The sequence below is a fragment of the Aethina tumida genome, chromosome 1 (assembly GCF_024364675.1).
Source record: "Aethina tumida isolate Nest 87 chromosome 1, icAetTumi1.1, whole genome shotgun sequence".
NCBI lineage: Eukaryota > Metazoa > Arthropoda > Insecta > Coleoptera > Nitidulidae > Aethina > Aethina tumida.
The window spans coordinates 3,997,599-4,020,417 of NC_065435.1; the positions used below are offsets into that span (position 1 = coordinate 3,997,599).

A 22,819-nucleotide genomic window follows, 5' to 3' on the forward strand; every position below is an offset into this window, starting at 1 on the left:
ATTAAGGTTCTTATTAGGGACAGCAAAATACAATATTCAAAAAAAGCAATATTATATTTACAGTTTATAAATACTTTTTTTTTAAATTTATTTCTTTTAAGTGCATTGCCAATTTTACTGTCAACTATTATAAATAAAATATATAGGTGTAATAGAATTTTTAAAAAATGTTCAAATACTAATAATAATTTGTTGCATTGTTTTAATTTTTATCTAACTGTGTGATCAATCAATTTGGGCGTAGCTATCAATTTTTGTAGTCACCCACAAATAAAAACAAACGCAATTTTTGCCCATTCCCACCTGATCACCTCGAGTCGTAACAATTGAACGGCACTAAATATCGCCAGATACCGCATACGGGATGAGATAATCCCGTTTGGATTGTTTCCAGTCGAGAGATGAGGTGAGAAAAGTTGATAAAAGTGCCGTTGTTGTTTTTGCCCGGCATCGATTCCCTGGAACTCTTCCGCCAAATTTACCAGACATCGCGATTTAAGTACGCAATTCCGTTTGTTAGTTATGTCCATTGTTGCCGTAAAAACCACCACCTTGGCGGGCGACCCCGAAAATCAAGATACATTTAGAATGCAATCTGGAAGGAAACGCTTACAAATATTACGTCAGCATGTTCAGCTCGTTTTTTTAGTTTTTTTTTTTTGTTACTTAAAGAGACTTCTGTCTGGCACTGTGTATTTCCAATTGTGCATTTAGGAAACGACGTAGCGAGTTTAAAAAGGGAGCAATTCACCGACTCGAAGTTTGGACGTTCCGTTCGCGTTCACGACGTCTTCGATAATTGCATTGTGACCGCAATTTGATTCTCTTCACTTTAATAGATGCGTGTTTAACTGTTGTGCAGTCTGTTGCTTATCAATAATTAATCCACCCATTCGGAAATCAATATGCCAAAACAACGCAAATCATTTAGTTGTTGATTAATAACCATTCGGGTGCATCGGTACGACGATTTGTTGCTGCAAGAAACGGGCTTGTTAACGTAGAAAAGCTGAACCGAATCTCGATATAAAATATGCATATGAATTGTGAATAAATTAGCAACAACATTAATATGTATCGTCGCAATACAATAAAGTCAATTACGCCATTAAGAAATGTAAAACAACGTCACAACATTAATATGTATGGAATTTACTACAAGATACAAAAAGGCAATAAGGAAAACAAAAATGTTTCATTACAATGAACCAAAGCATTACAATTTAAATCTCTTAATAAAAACCACGATGGAGGAAATCACATTTTTTCCTTATTGATGTTAAAAAAGCGTGTTTACTCAATAAAAAAGTTTCAAAGACACGAAAACGTACTCCAGTGATAAATTAATTTGACAGATTACACATTTTACTTTAATAAACTAGATTAATGTTTCATTTTTTGTTGCTGTAACTTTGGCGAATTATTTTTCAATTAAATGACAACTCATTCTATGTTTTTGATTATAATTAATTTTTCTTTTATAATTAATTATATAATTATAAATATTGAGGAAAATAAATTAGTGATACCTATTAATAACAATAAAAGCTTCAAAAATTTCAATTAATAAATATTAAATTTGGTCAATTCAACATTAATTCGAGTTTATAAATAAAAATTATTATATTGGATGGTAAAAAAGTACAAAAAAATTGCATTTCAATACATTTTCAATTAACGATTGGACAATAGAATGAAGTAGAATTTTCTAACAAAAAATTAAAGCTTATAAATAAAAATTTATATATAGTCAAATAGTACAAAATTTGCTTTTGCATATTTTTTTTTTTTTTAATGAACGATAACAGATAGAATAGTAAATAAAATTAGGAAGAGGAGAATAAAGAATATAAATACTTGATAATATATTTGTGCATTCACCATTTTTAAACAAGTTGTAAATAATAATTTTGAGGCATAATAATTCAATATTTTATTCAGTTTAACCAATTTTTAGGGCCTATAATTAAAAATTAACATATTGTAAAGTAGTATATAAAATTGCATTGGAATGTATTTTCAATGAACGATAAAAATGAAGTAGAAAAAAAGATTAAATAATGAATATTAATAAATTTACGATAATTTAATCCACCATTTTTTCTAGCAGTTTGATAATAATTAATTAATTTAAATTAAATTTCAAAAAAGGACATTTATGATAAATGTACATAATAAAATAAAACAAAATATATGAAATAAGAATAAGGATTTAATTTTTCCAAATTTTCTATTAATAAATATTTAATTAAAATGGTATAAGTTGCAATGCATTGTATTCAATGAACGATAACAATAAAATTAAATATATTAAAAAAGGAGAATAACGATTGATAATATTAATTTAAATGAAAGAGACTTGTGATAAATATACAGAATAAAGCAAAATACAAGAGTTAAGATTTAATGTTTCCAAAATTTCTATTAATAAATATGTAACTTATTCAGGTTAATCAATTTTTAGGACACATTTAAAAATAAATATGTTGTAAAATAGTATGAAAAATCGCATTGGAATATATTAAATGATAACAGTAAAATAAAGTAGAATTAGAAAAGGAAAATAAAGATTGAATATTAAGAAATGTATAATTTATATAGCGCATCCACCATATTTTTTAACAACCTGTATATAATATAAATTTAAATGAAACTTAAGGAAAAAGAAACTTGTGATAAATATCCACAATAATATAAAACAAAATATATATAATAAGTGTAAAGATTTAATATTCAATGAAGAATAACAGTAAAATAACAAAAAATTCAGTTAGCGCATTCACCATTTTTTTTAAAAACTTGTAAATAAAAATAATTTCATTGAAGCTTCATAAACCATAAACTTATGATTAATAAACAAGCTAAAGTCAAATAAAATACATAAAATAAAATAATAGAATAAACGTCACCATATTTTCAATTAATAAATATTTAATTTTTGTATTTTTATGAGCTTATAAATATTATTTATTATATTGTGTTGCAAAAAGACATAAAAAATTTGCAATACATTTTTAATTAACGATAAAAATAAAATAACGCAAACAATTTTGTACATCAATTTTTCTAATAAATTATAAAAAACACTAATGATGCACAATATCGTTTATTTCTTATTTGATGATTTAACTAAAATTCAGCAGTAACATCTGTAATTATTTCAGTTTGTTTGTTTATTTAGTTGCTCGGAAAATGTGTATTATATGCCAATTAAATCACAACAGTTATGGCATTGTTTATTTTATTACTAAAGTAAACTTTCCAAATCATAAAATTATGATGTTCTCTTGAAAAATTACAAAATATTTATCTTAAATTCCACAAAAAAAAAACTTATAAGACTTGTTTTCTTGAAAACTAGTGTAATAAATTTAATTTCGGAGATTATACATTTTACGTTTTCGTTTTATGTTTTGTTTAATGTAACTGTAGTTCAGTAAATAACTCCCCATTTATATCCATATATTTGGCTTAATTATATTACAGGCCATTATTCACGTTTCAAACACTTTATTGTTGAAATTTAGTCAAATAACGCTTGAATGATTAATTATGTAAAAGAAAACATCACGTGTTTAAAAACGACTGAAATAATAAAAGATCTCAATGTCACAATGGGACGAAGTGAAAACAGTTTGGCTGTCTTCACTGCTCAAAAATATTACTCAGGTTGTTGATAAAAAGGCTTAAGGAGACTTGAAAGCCGTTACAACGTTGAAAGGCAATAGACGCAATTAAATTAATGCCCAAATCCTCATGAAATAGAATTAGCCCCCAATTTATTAATGCTATTGAAATTATTCTGTATATTTACACCTGGATGCGTTCGAAATTGATTAACGACGTATTAATATTGGCTGTTGTAAAAATTAATTTACGTTTTTATGAATTCATTTATTTTCAATAAAATAATCGCTGATATTAGCCATTCATTTCAATAAGGATAATGGTGTTTTTAATATGCACAACGAACAGGTTTGGGTCGATGAAAACCTTAATGCAACAAAAATTACACACTACCAAAATTCATTTGAAGTAAATTCTTGGACTACGGCATTAACATATACTGTCCCTATTTCTAAATACACGGCTTCACGAGTTCCCCAAAAATGTTTCACTGGACAGAAGACGTGATCTTTGACATATGTATGACGATGCACGTACCCATTTTAGTTGACAATGTGGTCAGTGACTCCCTAAAAATTTTTCAAATAAATGGTTTGACCGTGGGAAAGACAGACCTATAAAGTGGCCTCCAAGATCACCAGACCTTAATTCATCAAATTTACAATATGGGGCCAAATGGAAGAAAGAATAATAACATAATACAATAACAACGGGACAATTATAACAATTATTATCAATATCAAAAAAATATTAATATTAGAGTGGGTTATGTTAAATATTTATTTTTTATAAACTTACAGATAGTAAATATAAAAATTACTTTTTTATCTCTGTAATTATGTACACAACTTAATGAACTATTAATAATATATTAAAACAGTCATTTTTAATATTTATTTTTTATATATATTTGGGAAGGGAAAATGTAATACATATACTAAAGATATTAAGAGGAGATGGGAAAATTTCCTTTTTTTGTTTCATCTATATAATTATTTGTACAAATTAATTAAGTTTAAAAAACTGTTAATGAAATATTGGATTTCTTAAATTTAATATTCTATAATTTTGAAAAGAAAAAAATAATGAAGATGCTACAGACAGTAAATATGAACTGAGTAACATTTACATTTCTTCTTTTACCTCTGTAATTATGGACACAACTTAAAGAAACTTAAAGAACTATTAATAATATATTAAAATAGTTATATTGAATATTTGTTTTTTATAGACTTAGAAAGGGGAAATGTAATACAGACACTGAAGATATTAAAAAGAGATGGAGAAAATTTTCTTTTCTTGTTTTATCGACATAATTATCTACATAAATTAAATAAGTCTAAATTTTCTTAAATTTAATATTTATTTTCTGTAATTTTGAAAAGGAAAAAAATGATGACGATGCTACAGAGAGTAAATATAAACTGAGTAACATTTACATTTCTTCTTTTACCTCTGTAATTATGGACACAATTTAAAGAAACTTAAGAAACTGTGAATAATATATTAAAACAGATATTTTTAATATTTATTTTTTATGGATTTGGAAAGAGGAAATCTAATACAGATACTAGAGATATTAAAAAGAGACTAGAGAAAAGTTTCTTTTCTTGTTTTATCTATATAATTATCTGTACAAATTAAATGAGTTTAAAAAACAGTTAATGAAATATTGGTTTTCTTAAATTTAATATTTATTTTTTATAATTTTGCAAAGGAAAAAAATGATGAAGATGCTACAGAGAGTAAATATAAGCTGAGTAACATTTACATGTCTTCTTTTACCTCTGTAATTATATACACAAATTAAAGAAACTTAAGAAACTATCAATAATATATTAAAACAGATATTTTTAATATTTATTTTTTATGGATTTGGAAAGAGGAAATCTAATACAGATACTAAAGATATTAAAAGGAGACTAGAGAAAATTTTCTTTTCTTGTTTTATCAGTATAATTATCTGTACAAATTAAATAAGTCTAAAAAACAATGACTAAACTATTGGATATTTTAAATTTGATATTTATTTTGCAAAGGAAAAAAATGATGATGTTGCTACAAAGAGTAAATATAAACTGGGTAATATTTACATTTCTTCTTTTAGCTCTGTAATTATGTACACAAATTAAAGAAACTTAAAAAATAAAATATTAAAACAGTTATTTTTAATATTTAGTTTTTATACATTTGGAATGGACAAAAATAATACAAATACTAGAAATAGTAAAAAGTATAAAAATAATTATTAAAATAATAAAATTGTTAATTTTATTTTTAATTTGGAAAGAAAAAATGTAATACAGATACTAGAAATATTAAAAAGAAACTGGATAAAATTTACTTTTCTTGTTTTATCTATATAATTATCTATATAAATTAGACGAATTTAAAAAACAATTAATAAATTATTAGAATTGTTGATTTTGTGTGATCTTGAAAAAGAGAAAAAAGGCATACTATAGATAGTAAATACGAACTGGGTAATATTTTATTAAATTAATAAGAAGATATAGCAATTTATTTTTATTTTTTATCAAAACTAATTAAAAGTGCCTTATCATACCTACTTGATTTCGTATTGTATGAAAATCACTTTCTTTAAACACTAAAACTGAAATATTTTGATAACAGCTGTGACAAAAGTAATTAGGAGCACCTTTTTTGGTTCTAAATTGTGCAGAAAATATGAAAATCTTAATAATTTTAAAAATATTCAGTGGTGTAGAAAATAGAGCGAGAAAAGATACTCCCTACTGTGTCATTGTGGAATAAATATATTATATTGAATGCATAGCAAATTTAAACACGATTAGACCAAAAACAATTTATGAAATTTTCAGCACTTATTCCTATTTTGGCAACACCTTGTATACTGCTTAATACAAAAGTCTTAAAACATAATCAAAAAGCTGTTCAAATGAATTATTAACCTAAAATCAGATATATACTGAAATTTTGCTAGAAATAAGACTACAGAGATAAATTTGTTTCAGGAGAACGTTCAGCATGTGGCCCGCAAATCTACCATAGAGGCGTGCAAAGACTGGAGGCAATGATGTTCGCCATAGATCGCATCAACAACGATTCGACCATACTGCCGAACATCACGCTGGGAGTGCACATACTGGACACCTGTTCACGCGACACCTACGCCCTGAACCAGAGTCTGCAGTTCGTGCGGGCCTCGCTCAACAACATCGACATATCATCCCTGGAATGCCACGACCACTCGATGCCCCGTCCCCGAGTCAACTACTCCGGCCCGGTGTTCGGCGTGGTCGGCGGCTCGTACAGCTCCGTCTCGCTGCAGGTGGCCAACCTGCTCGGCCTCTTCCACATACCGCAGATATCGCCGGCCTCCACCGCCAAGGCGTTGAGCGACAAGAGCCGTTTCAAGTACTTCGCCCGCACCGTGCCGCCCGACACCTTCCAATCCAGCGCCCTGGTCGACATCGTCAAGAGCATTAACTGGTCGTACGTCTCCACCATCTATTCGGAGGGCTCCTACGGCGAGTACGGCATCGAGGTGTTCCACAGGGAGGCGCAGGAGCGCAACGTTTGCATCGCCACCGCCGAGAAAGTACCGAGCACCGCCGACGACCGCGAATTCGACAACATCATCATGAAGCTGAAGAAGAAGATCAACGCCAAGGGAGTGGTTTTGTTCACCAGAGCGGAGGATGCCAGGTAATTGATATTTTCATTTAGGTTGCCATTCATTGTTGTCGGGTCAAGAATGCTGCATTATTCGTCGCTGTTCCTGAAACGGCCGCTTAAATTCCAATTAAACTATTAATTCCGACCGGACGCGGCTTCAGTGGCAGAACTATTAAATTAAAGTATGATTTCAAAGACAGAGGATACGTACCAATCAAGCGTGTCGGTCATATGTTCCAAGTTGCTGCGATTTATTCCGTTCGTATGACGAGTTCAGGTTTTTCCGTTTTTTTTTTTTTTTTTCATTGAGGCTGAAACAGCTGTGAAACTTTCCCGTACAGATGACGGCAGAGAAAATTCGATGATATTTTATTATGTGACCCGTGCGAGAAGTCAAGAGAAGGAGAGATGTTTACGAGGGTCAATGTTTGGGGTTAAATCGTAAATCTGAACGTATATAGATCATATTTGTGCTGTCAAAAGAGGACAAGAAATTAATTACGATCCTTTATTGATAAATTACTTGCGATTAAATTTCGAAGAACCACGATTAAACTGTACAAATCGAACTACAAAATTTTTAATTAAAACTCTGTGATAAATATTAATGTGTTTCCGATGGAATTGGTATCATTTAGGTTGCAAACAATATATATGTAACCGAACTTATTCAGTAGACAAGAGGATTTAATCCCATTATCTCCCATCAAATTGAATATACAAAATAATTTAGTCACACCACAATCTATCACGGTGACAAACACTGATCCAATCAATTATTAGCACTTCGTTTTATTTGTAAATCAATACTTTGGAATTATTTATTTCAATTCAAACCAAGATTTTTGTTGTTTTCATTCCAAGCATTGTTTTTCTCCTTTTCCCATTACATAAAAAATGAAATTAATTTTGTCTCTCATTTGAACGTAGTTATTACAATAATAAAGAAAATTTAGTACAAATAAACTAAATAATATTCAAATGTACTGTTCTACACATTAATTAAAAATTAAAATATATTAAAAATAAACTGGATAATTATTTTATTTTTGTAATTTTCTATAAATATTAAACAAGTTAATAATGAATAAATCATCTATATATATAAATAAATTAAATTAAATTATTTTTATGAATTTGTTTTATCTGTGTAATTATTCATACAAATAAAGTTTAAAAAGCTATTAATAATATAGAAATACGAGGTTATTTCTAATTATTATTTTTTATAGATTTTAAAATATTACAAACACTGTAGATATTATATAGAAACTAAGTAAAATTTATGCTTCGTTTTTTTTTCTATGTAATTATTTTCACAAATTAAATAAACTTAAAAAGTTATTAATAAAATATTAATATATATTTTTATAAATTTAAAAAGAAGAAAATGTAATACAAATACTAGAGATGTTAAAAAAATGGAATAAACTATATTTTTCTTGTTTTATCTATGTTATTATCTATACAAATTAAAAAAGCATAAAAAACGATTAATAAAAAATTGAAATCGTTATTTTAATACATTTTTTGTGATTTTGAAAAAAAGAAAAAATAATACGGATACTACAAGTGTTATATATAAACTATATAATATTTATATTGAGTCTTGAGTAAGCTTAAAAAATTGTTAACAAAATATGAAGGTATTTATTTTTAATATATAAAAGAGAAAATATGACATAGATAAAAGAGTTAAAAATAAATAGAATAAAATTTACTTTTCTTGTTTTATCTATCTATTTATGCAGATACTACAGATAAAAAGTTAACAAAATATTAAGGTGTTTTTTTTTAATATATATTTAAAAAAAATGGAAAAGGAGAAAATGTAATACAGATTCTAAAGATGTTAAAAAATAAATTGAATAAAATATACTTTTTTCTTTTATATATATAATTATCTATACAAATTAAATACATTAAAACATTTACTAAAATATTGGTGTTATTTTTAACACTTTTTTATTTTAAAAAAAGAAAAAATAATATAGATACTACAGATATTATTTATAAGCTAAGTAATATTTATGTTTTACCTTTTATCTATGTAATTATCTTTACCAATCAAAGAATCTTAAAGTTATTAACAAAATATGAAGGTGTTTATTTTTAATATATAATTTTGTCATAATTTTTTCTTTTAACTATTATATATACAAATAAGCTTAAAAAATAATTAAAAAAATATTAAAATTGTTATTTTTAATACATTTTTTATGATTTTTAAAACAGAAAAAATAATACAGATACTACAGATATTTCATATAAACTAACTAATATTTATATTTCGCCTTTTACGTGAGTAATTACCTTTACCAATTAAAGAAATTTAAAAAGTTATTAACAAATTATTAAAATGTTTATTTTTAATATATATTTTTAACATACTTTTTTGTTTTAACTATGTAATTATATATTCAAATTAAATAAGCTTAAAAGAATTTTAAAAATATTAGAATTGTTATTTTTAATACATTTTTTTATGACTTTTAAAAAAGAAAAAATAATACAGATACTACAGATATCTAAGTTATATTATATTTCGCTTTTTATCTATACAATTATCTTTACCAATTAAAGAAACTTACGAAGTTATTAACAAATTATTAAAATGTTTATTTTTAGTATACATTTTTAAAAAATTAAAAAGGAGAAAATGTAGTACACATTTGGAAAATAGAAAATGTAATACAGATACTAGAGATATCAAAAATAAATAGAATAAAATTTACTTTTCTTGTTTTACTTTTGTAATTATACCTACAAAATAAATAAGCTTAAAAACAATTAATAAAACATTGGAGTTACTTTTAATATATATTTTTATGATTTTGAAAAAAAAATATATAATATAGATGTTACAGATATTATATATAAGCTAAGTAATATTTATATTTCGTCTTTTATCTCTGTAATTATCTTCACAAATTAAAGAAACTTAAAAAACTATTAACAAAATATTGTGGTGTTTACTTTTAATAATATATTTTTATAAATTTGAAATGGAGAAAATGTAAGACAGATTCAAAAGAATAAAAATAACTTTTTTTGTTATATCTATGTAATTGTCTATACAAATTAAGTAAACTTAAAAACAATTAATAAAATGTTGTAATTATTTTTAATTCTTCTTTTACAATTTTGAAAAAAAAAAATATAGATATTAAAAATAAGTAATATTTACTTTTTATCTGGAGGTATAATACAGACATACAATATAGATACTAAAAATAAAATAAAATTAAAATATTTTAATATCTATAGTTTCTTTCTTTCACTTGAAACAGAACAAAACTAATAGAATTAATACCAATGGACAATTAAAAATAGTTAGTGAACCTCATGCTTTATACACACATATACCTAGTGTAAATCATTTTCGATCCAGGTAGCAGGATAATAATTCAGCGTTCGGACACCGCAATCTATCTCTGTTTTAAAACCGCACTAATCACTGATTGCGATATCATTTCGCGCGTAAATCGAAATTCGATACATTTAATTATTACAAACGGCCGTGTGTCGGATTCCAGGAGGATATTACAGGCGGCGAAACGCATGAACGCAAGCCATTCATTTTATTGGGTGGCCAGCGACGGCTGGGGCAAACAGCAAAAGCTGGTCGAAGGTCTGGAGGAGGTCGCCGAGGGCGCGATCACCGTCGAACTACAATCCGACAACATACCCGGTTTCGATGAGTACATGATGTCGCTGACGCCGGAAAAGAACCTGAGGAACCCGTGGTTCGAGCAGTACTGGGAGGACACGTTCGCCTGCGTGCTGGAGAAGAACGTGCCGTTGGAGACCAACGCCACTTTGAAGCTGTGCGACGTGAATCTGAGGCTGTCGCAGAAGTTGGGGTGAGTTTCTGAGTTTATGTCGTACTGTGATTTTTTCCAAATTGTCTTGTGTTGGAATTTATTTTAGGTACTATCAAAGATAATTCGTGATATAGTGTAAAAAAACGTTAGTCCAATATATTTTGATCTCTTTTTCATTTTATGGTAATTTGAGGTTTCTTAATTTTTAATAAAAGAACATGAAAGTTTCGGAAATTAGACAATTTCTGGATAAACTTCTATTTCAATGAGAAATTCAAGAGAAGTATATTTATTTATTTTGTTACAAAAAATTCCTAAAAGATATTGAATAGCTGTAAATTTAAAAAGTTGACTTAGTTGATAAATTCAGTTATTGTTTATTAATTATTATTAAAAATAAAAATTGTCAGTTTTAATAAAAAATTCAGCCAGTTTTGAAAATTTAAAAAATTAAACCAGTTTAAGTTAAGTTTCCTCTAAAAGTGACATTTTTTTATTAATTTTTATTGAAAACAAGTAAAATTTTGAATATTTTAGAACTTGTATAGTTTTAGGATGATTTTCCACTAAATTTTATGAATTAAAAGAAAAGGTCAACTAAGATTTCTTAAATTTTAACAAAATACAATGAAAATTTAAAAAGCTAGACAATTTTAATATAAATTTCCTCCAAAATTTTCAATTTTAATGATAGATTCAGCCAGTTTTCAATTATTACTAAAAATATTTTATGTTTGTAAATTTAGAAAATTATGTTTAGGATTAGTTTCCTTTAAAATTAACGAGTTTAATAAAAAATTCAGCCATGATTTATTAATTTTTATTAAAAAATCTAGTGACAATTTAAGTATTTTAGAAAACACAATTTTTGGATAAATTTCCACTAAATTTTATACATTTAAAACAGAAATCAACTAAGATTTATTAATTTATAACAAAATAAAATAAAAATGGACAAATTTAATGATAGATTCAGTCAGTTTTCAGATATTACTAAAAAATATTGGATGGTTGTAAATTTAGATTAGACAAGTTTCAGGATAAGTTTCCTCTAAAATTGACAAATTTAATGAGAAATTCACCCATGGTTTATTAATTTTTATTAAAAACTAGTTACAATTTGAAAATTTTAAAAAATACATAAATTTAAGATAAATTTCTACTAAATCTTACCAATTGACAGAAAAAATCAACTAAAATTTCTTAATTTTTAATAAAATACTATGAAAATTTAGAAAGTAAGACAATTTTAGAAAAAATTTCCTCAAAAATTGACAATTTTAATGAAAAAATGAGTCAGATAGTTTCCAATTATTATTAAAAATATTTGTTTGTTTGTAAATTGAGGTTTTACAAGTTTATGATAAGTTTCCTCTAAAATTGAAAGGTTTTTTAATTTTTGTTTAAAAATAGTGAGAATTTGAATATTTTGGAAAATTTATAACTTCTATTTAATTTTACCAAGTGATAGAAAAAATCAACTAAGATTTCACAAATTTTAATAAAATTTAATAAAAGTTATACAATTTTAGGATAATTTCTTCCAAAATTAAAAGTTTTAGTCATTTCATAATTATTCAAGTATTACTATTTTTTTTTGTATTAATATTTGTAAATTTATAAAATGAGATAGTTTTAAGGGGTTTCCTATAAAATTAATAAGCTTGAAATTTTATCTATTATTGACTTTTTAACAAATTTCTACTAAAATTGATTCCCATGTTAGTATAAAATTAAATGTTTATTGACTTATTATTAAAATGAATAACGTAAAATCTGTTGCGTAGGATTATATTCACCATACTACAACAGAAATTTGATGGCTATTATATTTCAAAGCCAGTTTTTGTTTATTTGTGAGCAACGTCAATCCAAGTTCATCTTACCCTATTCGAATATTCCAAAAATACCTGGAAATATTGTAATTGAAAACCACCCTGAAAACGAAATTTAACGATCAGTTACATGTAAAATTTAATTAACATGTTCATAAATTTTCGAATAGAGTGTCTTAATGTCAAATTATATCAAGTCATCCAAGCGTACGGATTTTATTACATATCACTACAAAACCTGCGTACTAAATTAAACATTTTACCATCTATATATGTTTGAAATAAATTCATATTTGTATTCATGAAATGAACAGAGTGATCTGTATGAGAAATTATTGGGCAACGTTAATGCTGCATATCTTATAAACTCTTCTCGTTTGCCATACAAAAACTTTTCATATTGATCCGGTTAAACAATGATAAGTTATAAGACAGTTTGGAGATAACGTATTTCAAATAACGTACTTTAAACGATAAAAAATTTTAATTAATGTCGTAAATGTGAAGGAAATAATTAAGAAAAATTAACTATATCATTAAAAATATTTATTCTAGACTTTATACACAATGTATAATTACAAACATTATTTAGAATTACTTCTCTTATCCTTTAAAGTTTTCTTTATTTTTTCCACGGTAAATAATGACAAAATAGAGTTGAAAATAAACAAGTTTATGTAGGTAATTTAAAATGAGTTTTTAAAAGGCTTAAATGAAAATAATTTTATTTTTACTGGCAGTTATAAAAGTGACAGCAATGTCAGTCAAGTGGTGAATTTCTTAAAATAAATAGCAATGTACTTTAGACATGTTAAATTCATGAGGAATTATGTGTATTAATTAAATACATATTAATTTAAATAACGGTAAATATTCTTTGAAAAACTGTTGTTTCGTTGAAAATTTTTCATAAAATGGAATTCACTGCAATAAATACGCTGAAAATAACGTAAAATTAGTTCCATTATTGAAAACATTTTTAATGAAACTCTATGCAAAATTGTAAACATTTTACTTTAAATTTCCATTCCTTTATGATGTTTTATAATTTCCATTGTTTCATCGAGGTTAACATTAATACAAACAATTTTAAAGGAATAAACATGCATATGTCCATCATTTTTGTATATTCAGAAAGAAAACAAATTACTTAAATTAAAATTAGTTTATTTTCTTAGATTTACTAATTAATTGTATACTATTTTCTATTAGATATGTGGCAAATAATTAATTCTCAAAAGTAACCTCAGGTAAAATTATAAATATGCTTTAATTATGATGGTTTAAAATTTTTATTATTTATTAATATTACTTTAAACATGTTTTTATGATAATTTAAAATTGTTATTATTTTAATAATGTTCATATTAACAAATTTAAAGAAAGTTAAAGGATAAAAATTAAATTTCTCTTAAGGATAAGAAAAAATTAAAAGGTTTGTTACAAAAAAAGATTTATAATAAATAGACCAACGAAATAATGATAAATAATATTTTAATTCAAGACGATAAATTATTTTAAATGGTTACATTAAAATTCGTTTTTAAAGTATTGTAGAAAATTATATGTTAAATGTAATTCGTTCATTTTCAAAAATTATTTTAAACTTACTTTTATGGTATTTTACAATAGTTATCATTTTATTAAGGTTTATTTGAAGAATGTCATCAAAAGATTACAAAATAAATTTCATTTAAGGACAAAAAAATATATTTTTTTTTACAAAAACGGTTAATAATAAATCAGTGAAATAATAAAAAGTAATACCTTCAAGAACAGAATGAATTACTTGAAACGATTAATTTAAAATTGGTTTTAAAAATCTTGCAAAAAAAAAATTGTAAACATTTTACTTTAAATTTCCATTCCTTTATGATGTTTTATAATTTCCATTGTTTCATCGAGGTTAATATTAATACAAACAATTTTAAAGGAATAAACATACATATGTCCATCATTTTTGTATATTCAGAAAGAAAACAAATTACTTAAATTAAAATTAGTTTATTTTCTTAGATTTACTAATTAATTGTATACTATTTTCTATTAGATATGTGGCAAATAATTAATTCTCAAAAGTAACCTCAGGTAAAATTATAAATATGCTTTAATTATGATGGTTTAAAATTTTTATTATTTATTAATATTACTTTAAACATGTTTTTATGATAATTTAAAATTGTTATTATTTTAATAATGTTCATATTAACAAATTTAAAGAAAGTTAAAGGATAAAAATTAAATTTCTCTTAAGGATAAGAAAAAATTAAAAGGTTTGTTACAAAAAAAGATTTATAATAAATAGACCAACGAAATAATGATAAATAATATTTTAATTCAAGACGATAAATTATTTTAAATGGTTACATTAAAATTCGTTTTTAAAGTATTGTAGAAAATTATATGTTAAATGTAATTCGTTCATTTTCAAAAAATATTTTAAACTTACTTTTATGGTATTTTACAATAGTTATCATTTTATTAAGGTTTATTTGAAGAATGTCATCAAAAGATTACAAAATAAATTTCATTTAAGGACAAAAAAAAAATATATTTTTTTTACAAAAACGGTTAATAATAAATCAGTGAAATAATAAAAAGTAATACATTCAAGAACAGAACGAATTACTAGAAACGATTAATTTAAAATTGGTTTTAAAAATCTTGCAAAAAATTCTATTTAAAATATACATATCTGGGATATAATATAAAGTAGTTTTACTAGAAAAAAGACTTTTAAAACAGTATATTTTTTGAAAACATTTTAAATTTTCATATATTATTAAGTTTTCATCATTTCAGTTGATACTAATAAATGTAAATAATTTGAAAAAGTGTATTTTAAGAAAAAAATTTTTTTAAATAATTGTAAATAATAATTTTTTCTGAAGAGGTACAAAAATATTTAAACCGTTAAAATAAATTGATTATTTAAATCAAATTAATTATATTAATTTTTTTAAATATCGAGAGAATGACAGTGTAAAATTTACTAAATCAATGAAAATATTTATACTAAATGTCAATTGAAAGTTACTTACATATATTTTAACAAATTTACACAAATAACAATATACTTTTCAGGTAATTAAATCTTTTAAACTAGGCAAATTAGAAGTTAAAACTACTACGAATCATTAAAGTTACAAAAAATGTAAATAGCTGGAGCTTTCCTTTTGGGTTACTTACAAATTTCCCTTTGCCATTCCTTAAAATTTCCACATTTCCGCCAAGTTAAATAAAGCTTAACATAAACAATTTTAAGTAGGTAATTTAAAACCAGTCCGAAAAAAAAAACCTAAATTCGTTTCCAAAGAGTTTCATTCAAAGGCAATAAATAAAAATAAATGATAGCGTTTTTGCAAAGCGGTGAATTACTTAAAATAATTAGAGGTGTGTGTATTTGGCTCCGGGGTTGTTGGCAGTTTGAATTTTTCAGCATCGACGATACGTGCGGTCGACCATTCAAAGCAAACAGATAGCGGTGTACTAACATAAATCTCATCAGAACTTCATTAATTTATCTAATGGTTTGCGCTTTCATTACAGAATTTAATTATATGCAGTCACCAAACAAGACACCGGCGTCGGGATGAATTGCCGGATTTTTGTGTTTCCCCCCCGAAATTACATAATTCCGATGATTGATTGAAGGGGCGGGTGGGGACACAATTAAGTTGCGGGACTTCTTTTATTTTTTATATTTTCGGAAATAGATCATTGCGACGAATACTCGAAGGAATGGAAAATTACGATAAATATTCATGATTCCGGTGGATATTCGTAACGGAATGTCAAAACCAACCTCTCATCCCCGGAACGGTGTAACATTGAAGGATAGACGATGTCTTTTTCAATATCCCCCGGCATTTTTATTAGTTAGCCTTTGCTATATTTTACGGAAACTGTAATTTACCGAGTGTTGGCTTTCGCATAAATGGAAACGGCTCCTTCTCCAACAGTTTCCCTTTGTCGTACCTTGCCGGGAACACGCTTGCACGGTATTACGGTCGCAAAATAATTAACGGAGACACAAACAAGTTCCATCTATTCAAAATCTATCAGTCCCTTCCAACTGTTCGTGCACTCGACACCAGTTCGTTTCCTTTAACGCGAAATTTCTGATACACGTTATTGGCATGTATTGTTAATTTCCGTCTAGGGGGAGATTAGTCTGGGCAATTATGAATTGATGAGATGTACAGACACTTGTCGCCGATAAACTCCGACGAATTCAACTTATGTTTATGCTCGCGTTAATTATGCACGAATATCTGGGGGAATGTTATAGATATGGGACCGGTAATTAATACTTAATGTACCAACTGATTTCTAACACGGTTTGAATTTTTAATCCGACGAGTTACAACACAAATAAATTTTTGACATTATCTCGTGTTGGACCAGGGTTGTTTGACGAGGAGGATTGATTGTTTAACAACCATGTATAAACTTGAGGCTTGAATTTTAATGTGGAAAATTTGAATAAATCATTAAAATACAGGGTGACCCAAATTTGCTATGTTTTTAATAAATTTTGACTGTCATAAATCACATTTTGATGACTCAGATCATTTCTTTAAATGGCATAAATATTTTACAATAAGAATCTCCTCCTTGTCACCCCCTATTTTCTACACCACTGAATATTTTTTAAAATTATTAAGCTTTTCAAATTCTTTGTACAATTTAGAAGAAAAAAGTACTCTTAATTAATTTTAATTCTCACAGCAGTTTGTGAAATAGTTCAGTTTTAATGTCTGAAGAAAGTTAAAGCAATTTTCATACAGTACAAAATCATTTATTATTATATCTTTTTATTAAGGAAATAAACATAAATTCTAAAAACATTCTAATCTAATTTCATTAAATGCATTTTCAATTATTTGATGTAATTGTTCTACATCATTGACTGACAAAGCATAGACCCTCTCTTTAATTTGGCCCCACACTTTAAGATCTAATGTATTAAGAACTGATGATCTTGAATTTATAAGAGTATCGTTCTGACAGCCAAACAATTGATTTGAAAAATTTTTGGGAGAAGGATTGAGAACTAAAATGGGGAGAAGCACCGTCATGCATATATCGAAGATCACATCTTCTCTTCAGTGGCATATTTTCGAGGAATTCATCGTGTTTTTAGATATTGAAGACACTCTGGTCAAATTACCAGAAAGAAAAGAAGAAGTTTACTTCCTAATTATAATATTACTAATACACCTCCTTCTAAAAATGTTTGGGATAGATAATTAATATCAACATATTCAGACTGTACAATATTTTTAATTTTCTTCAAACATTAAAGCTAAAATCTCTCAAAATCGACTGTGACAAAAAAATTCATCAAGTGTATCTGAATTGTGTAAAGAATATAAAAGCTTATTTGTCTTAAAAAATATTCAGTGGTGTAGAAAATTAGACGATAAGATACTAAATTTAAACGGAATTAAACCAAAGATTACGGAAATATTACAAAAAAACAATTTTTAAAATTTGAATTTGAGGTGCTGTATTTTCTTCAGAAGAATAAAAAGAATATTTGGATTTTCTTTATTATTGGACGTGTTCCGCCGAATTTCCACGACATAATTTAAAAACATATTATGTAATAACACCCTTAAAACAGTAAATTAATAATAATTTAGAGTATTCTGCATGTTCGAAAGATGAAATTTATAATATGGGTGGAAGTAACAAGAATTAAATAGTAAATTTATAAACGTGGTGATTAAATTCCACATAAACCCGTTCCAAAATATGGGGCACATTAAAACTTTGTTGATGCAGTTTCACTAATGCCACACATAAATTGTCATAGACGTTGTAGATTAATATAACACACGCACAATTTTAAAAATTATAAATGTAAAAATAAACTGGGAATTACAATAAATGTATTTTTTATTTATTTTACAAAAGTGGAAAAACATGAAAAATTATTAATGGTTTTTCAGCTCAACGAAAATTGAAAACAAGCAGCAAAATATATTTTTTTCAATCGGATAGATATTTTAAAATATAAATTCCAATATTGTAATCTAAACGATTAAGAATAAAACCCTTAATTCAACGGTAAATTAATAGTAATTTGAAGCTGAAGTTTGTAATATAGCTTAAAGAAATAAAAGCTAAAAAGTTAATTCATAAACGTTCTGATTAAATTCCATATAAACTTATTTCTAAAAGTGGGGCACAACCTTTGTAGATGTTATTCTAACAATGCCACATAAATACTCATATGTTAGATATTGAAAATTATTATAACAGATGTACTATTTGAATAATTAAAAGTTTCAAAAATAAAATAAAGTTACTAAAACGTATTCCCCTTAAATAATACACAAAAAGTTTATGTGGTAAATATCAATCATGTTTTACAGAAGTTAAAAAACAACAAAAAACAATGTATGTTTTAAGTTGTAACTAATTTCTAACACAGTCTATTTTTAATCTGACGAGTTACAACACAAATAAGTTTTTGGCGTATCATGTTAGACTAGAGTTGTTTGACGAAGTGGATTGTTTAACAACCATGTATAACTTTAAGGGTTGAATTTAGAAAATTTGAATAAAAAAATAATATACAGAGCGTCCCAAATTAGCTGTTTTTTTTATTAAATGTTATTTTGATTGACATGTATTAAAATAGTTTAATAACTTTTTTATTTATTTGACAAACGAAGTAATTGAGTAATATTTAAAAAGAAGTTGTAATCCTAAAAAGATTTTGTTCCTGTAAATCCTATTCAATAGAAAATGCGTTCTACTTATTCAAGACAACTCAAGACCAGATGATTATTATCCATATTTATAAAACTTCATTTTCTGAAAGTGGTTTGAAAATGCAACAGACAAAGTCAACCAATTTGGGTAACCCTGTGTATATGTAGAAAGATATATCTTCTTAATTAGTACATTTGCATAATAATATGGCTTGATGTAACCGGTTAAATTGTAAATTTATAAACGTGCCAATTAAATTTTGCATAAAACCGTTCCTAAAGCTTGGCACATCCACACGATTATTAAAACTGAATTCCGTTTCCATTTCTGTTCTAAAACTTTGCCGATGGCACTTTCATTATGCAATGTATAAATAAATTTTCATAAAAAACGTTGTATAACACTTGAATACATTTTTGAAATGGAAATATTAAATTTTTTGAATTACAAAACACGTATTTTACTTACAAAAACATTATAAAACCTTGTGATATAAGCAATTTTAAATGTCTCACATTTTACAGAAGTCAAGAAGCTGTACAGAAATACAGAAAATATGTACATCTGAATGACGAAATTTGTAATATGGTTTGAAGTAACAAAAGTTAAATAGTGAATTTATAAACGTGCTAATTAAATTCTGTTCCCAAAACTCGGGCACATCCGCATAATTATTATTAAAACAAATTTCCCTTTCATTTTCTGTATCAAAACTTTGCTTGTATGGTCGCATTTATAGTGATACAAAGAGTACTGATTATTATTATAACAACTTTTTATATTTTAGCCATAGCTCATGTTATTAAGAGCATCATATAATAAATTAAATTTACAATCACTGAAAACTACTAGTGTCCATTGTTCTGTGGTCCAAAGATCCTAAGCAAGTCCAATAACCATCAACAGAAAAAATAATGACATCCAATTCAAGTACAACACATAATTTTAATATTTTCTAATAACTTGCTACAATTATGAGCATCACTGTAGGTATATTCATATAAATTGAAGATTGTCGTGATACGTACAAAAATTGTTAAAAGAAAAATTTTTATACGTAAATTCTGAGAATTACAAATAATGCAGAAACAGTTTTAAATTGTCACAGATGTCTAAGCTTTAAACGACTAGACAGACACTTCAAGACATAAATTCCCATTTTACATTACTAACATATTTACATAAGGGTATAAATTTATTTATAGCTCAAAGAAATATGCTATAAAGCCATGGAAACACTTTGTTAAATTAATAATAAGTTGCACTGAAAATCTGTACGTTTGAAAGATGAAATTTGTAATATGGCTTGAAATTAGAAGAGTTAAATAGTGAATTTGGAAACGTGCTGATTAAATTCTACATAAAACCGTACCTAAAACTCGTGCACATCTGCACTATTATTATTAAAACAAATTCCGCTTTCGGATACCATATCAAAACATCGCAGATGCCACTTTCATAATCCCACGTAAATATGTGTTCATAGATATTGAAAGTTATGAATATGACACGTGCACATATGTAAGAAATTAAAACATTGAACGTTGGAAACGAATGTAATATTATTTTGCTTTCTGTAGAATATGAAAATTAATGAAAATCGGAAACATGTGGCAATGATGAAATTTATAATATGAAGTAAAATATATTGCTTAAATCCAATAGATATTTTAATTTGTATACTATAAATTAACCGGTTTAGAATAAAATCCTTAATGCAGCACTAAATTAATAATAATTTATTAATTATATTCTGTATGTCTCGGTGATGAAATTTATAATATGGCTTAAAGTAACTAAAGAGCTAAATAGTAAATTTATGAACGTAGTGATTAAATTCCATATAAACCTATTACAAAAGTGGGGCGCATTAAAACTTTGTTGATGCCACGTTAATAATGCCAATTTAGTAATAGTCATAGATATTGAAGATTATATTATACATGCACAATTTTAAGGACTAAAAACGTTTTAAAAATAAGCTAACAATTGCGAAAAATGTATTTTTATTCCAAAATAGACATAAAATTTTTCGGTTTACTCCTAAATACTTTTAAATATATGTATTTTACAGAAGTTGAGAAACATTTTGTTCTCTGTTGTTAGGGAATTTTGACCAGCCCTTATTCTTCTTTTATCGTTATCTCATAAGTGCTCAATGGGATGAAGATCCGGCGAACAAGAAGGTCATTCTAATTGGGTCATTCATTCCATTTCCAAACAATTTTTGGTAAAACGGTCGTGACTTTTTGTGGTGATTATTCCACGATTTCTCCTGGGGTTATTTTTTAGGGTTCCCAACTCCACATATAAATATTTAAATTAAATATTAAGAATAAACTCATACATTGTTAACAAAATGAATTATTTCATACATTATTAACAAAGTTAAATTAATAATTTGGCTCGAAATACAAAAAGTTAAATAAATGTACTGATTAAATTCCCCCTTTACGTAACATTAAAACTTTACAGATGTCACTTTCATAATGCCACATAAATAAATAGTCATGGAAGTTGAGGATTAAAGTAACGTATGCACAACATTAAAAAATACAACTAATATAAAAAACTAGAAATTACGAAAAATGTATTTTTCTTCTAAAACAGGCATAAAATTTTGATTTATAAATACTTTTAAATATACATATTTTACAGAGGAAAAACAATCTATGTTTTTAAGCTTTATTTAAAAATGCAAACAAGCAATAAATATATTTTTTAAATCGGATAGATATTTTAAAATATAAATGCACACATTACAAACTAAACGGTTTAGAATAAAATCCTTAATGCAGCACTAAATTAATAATAATTTATTAATTATATTCTGTAGGTCTCGGTGATGAAATTTATAATATGGCTTAAAGTAACTAAAGAGCTAAATAGTAAATTTATGAACGTGGTAATTAAATTCCATATAAACCTATTCCAAAAGTGGGGCGCATTAAAAGTTTGTTGATGCCACGTTAATAATGCCAATTTAGTAATAGTCATAGACATTGAAGATTATATTATACATGCACAATTTTAAGGATTAAAAACGTTTTAAAAATAAGCTAGCAATTACGAAAAATGTGTTTTTCTTCTAAAACGGACATAAAATATTGCGGTTTACTTCTAAATACTTTTAAATGTATGTATTTT

At 25.9% G+C, this 22,819-nt stretch overlaps 1 protein-coding gene across 1 annotated transcript in view; it reads left to right on the forward strand.

Annotated features, from left to right (window-relative positions):
• Window positions 1-22,819, forward strand: part of LOC109609451 (metabotropic glutamate receptor-like) — a 170,970-nt gene that overhangs the window by 101,630 nt on the left and 46,521 nt on the right. Inside the window, exons 4-5 of the mRNA XM_049968623.1 lie at window positions 6,624-7,317; window positions 10,824-11,150. Coding sequence (XP_049824580.1) covers window positions 6,624-7,317; window positions 10,824-11,150 — 1,021 coding nt within the window. The remainder of the gene's footprint in view (window positions 1-6,623; window positions 7,318-10,823; window positions 11,151-22,819) is intronic.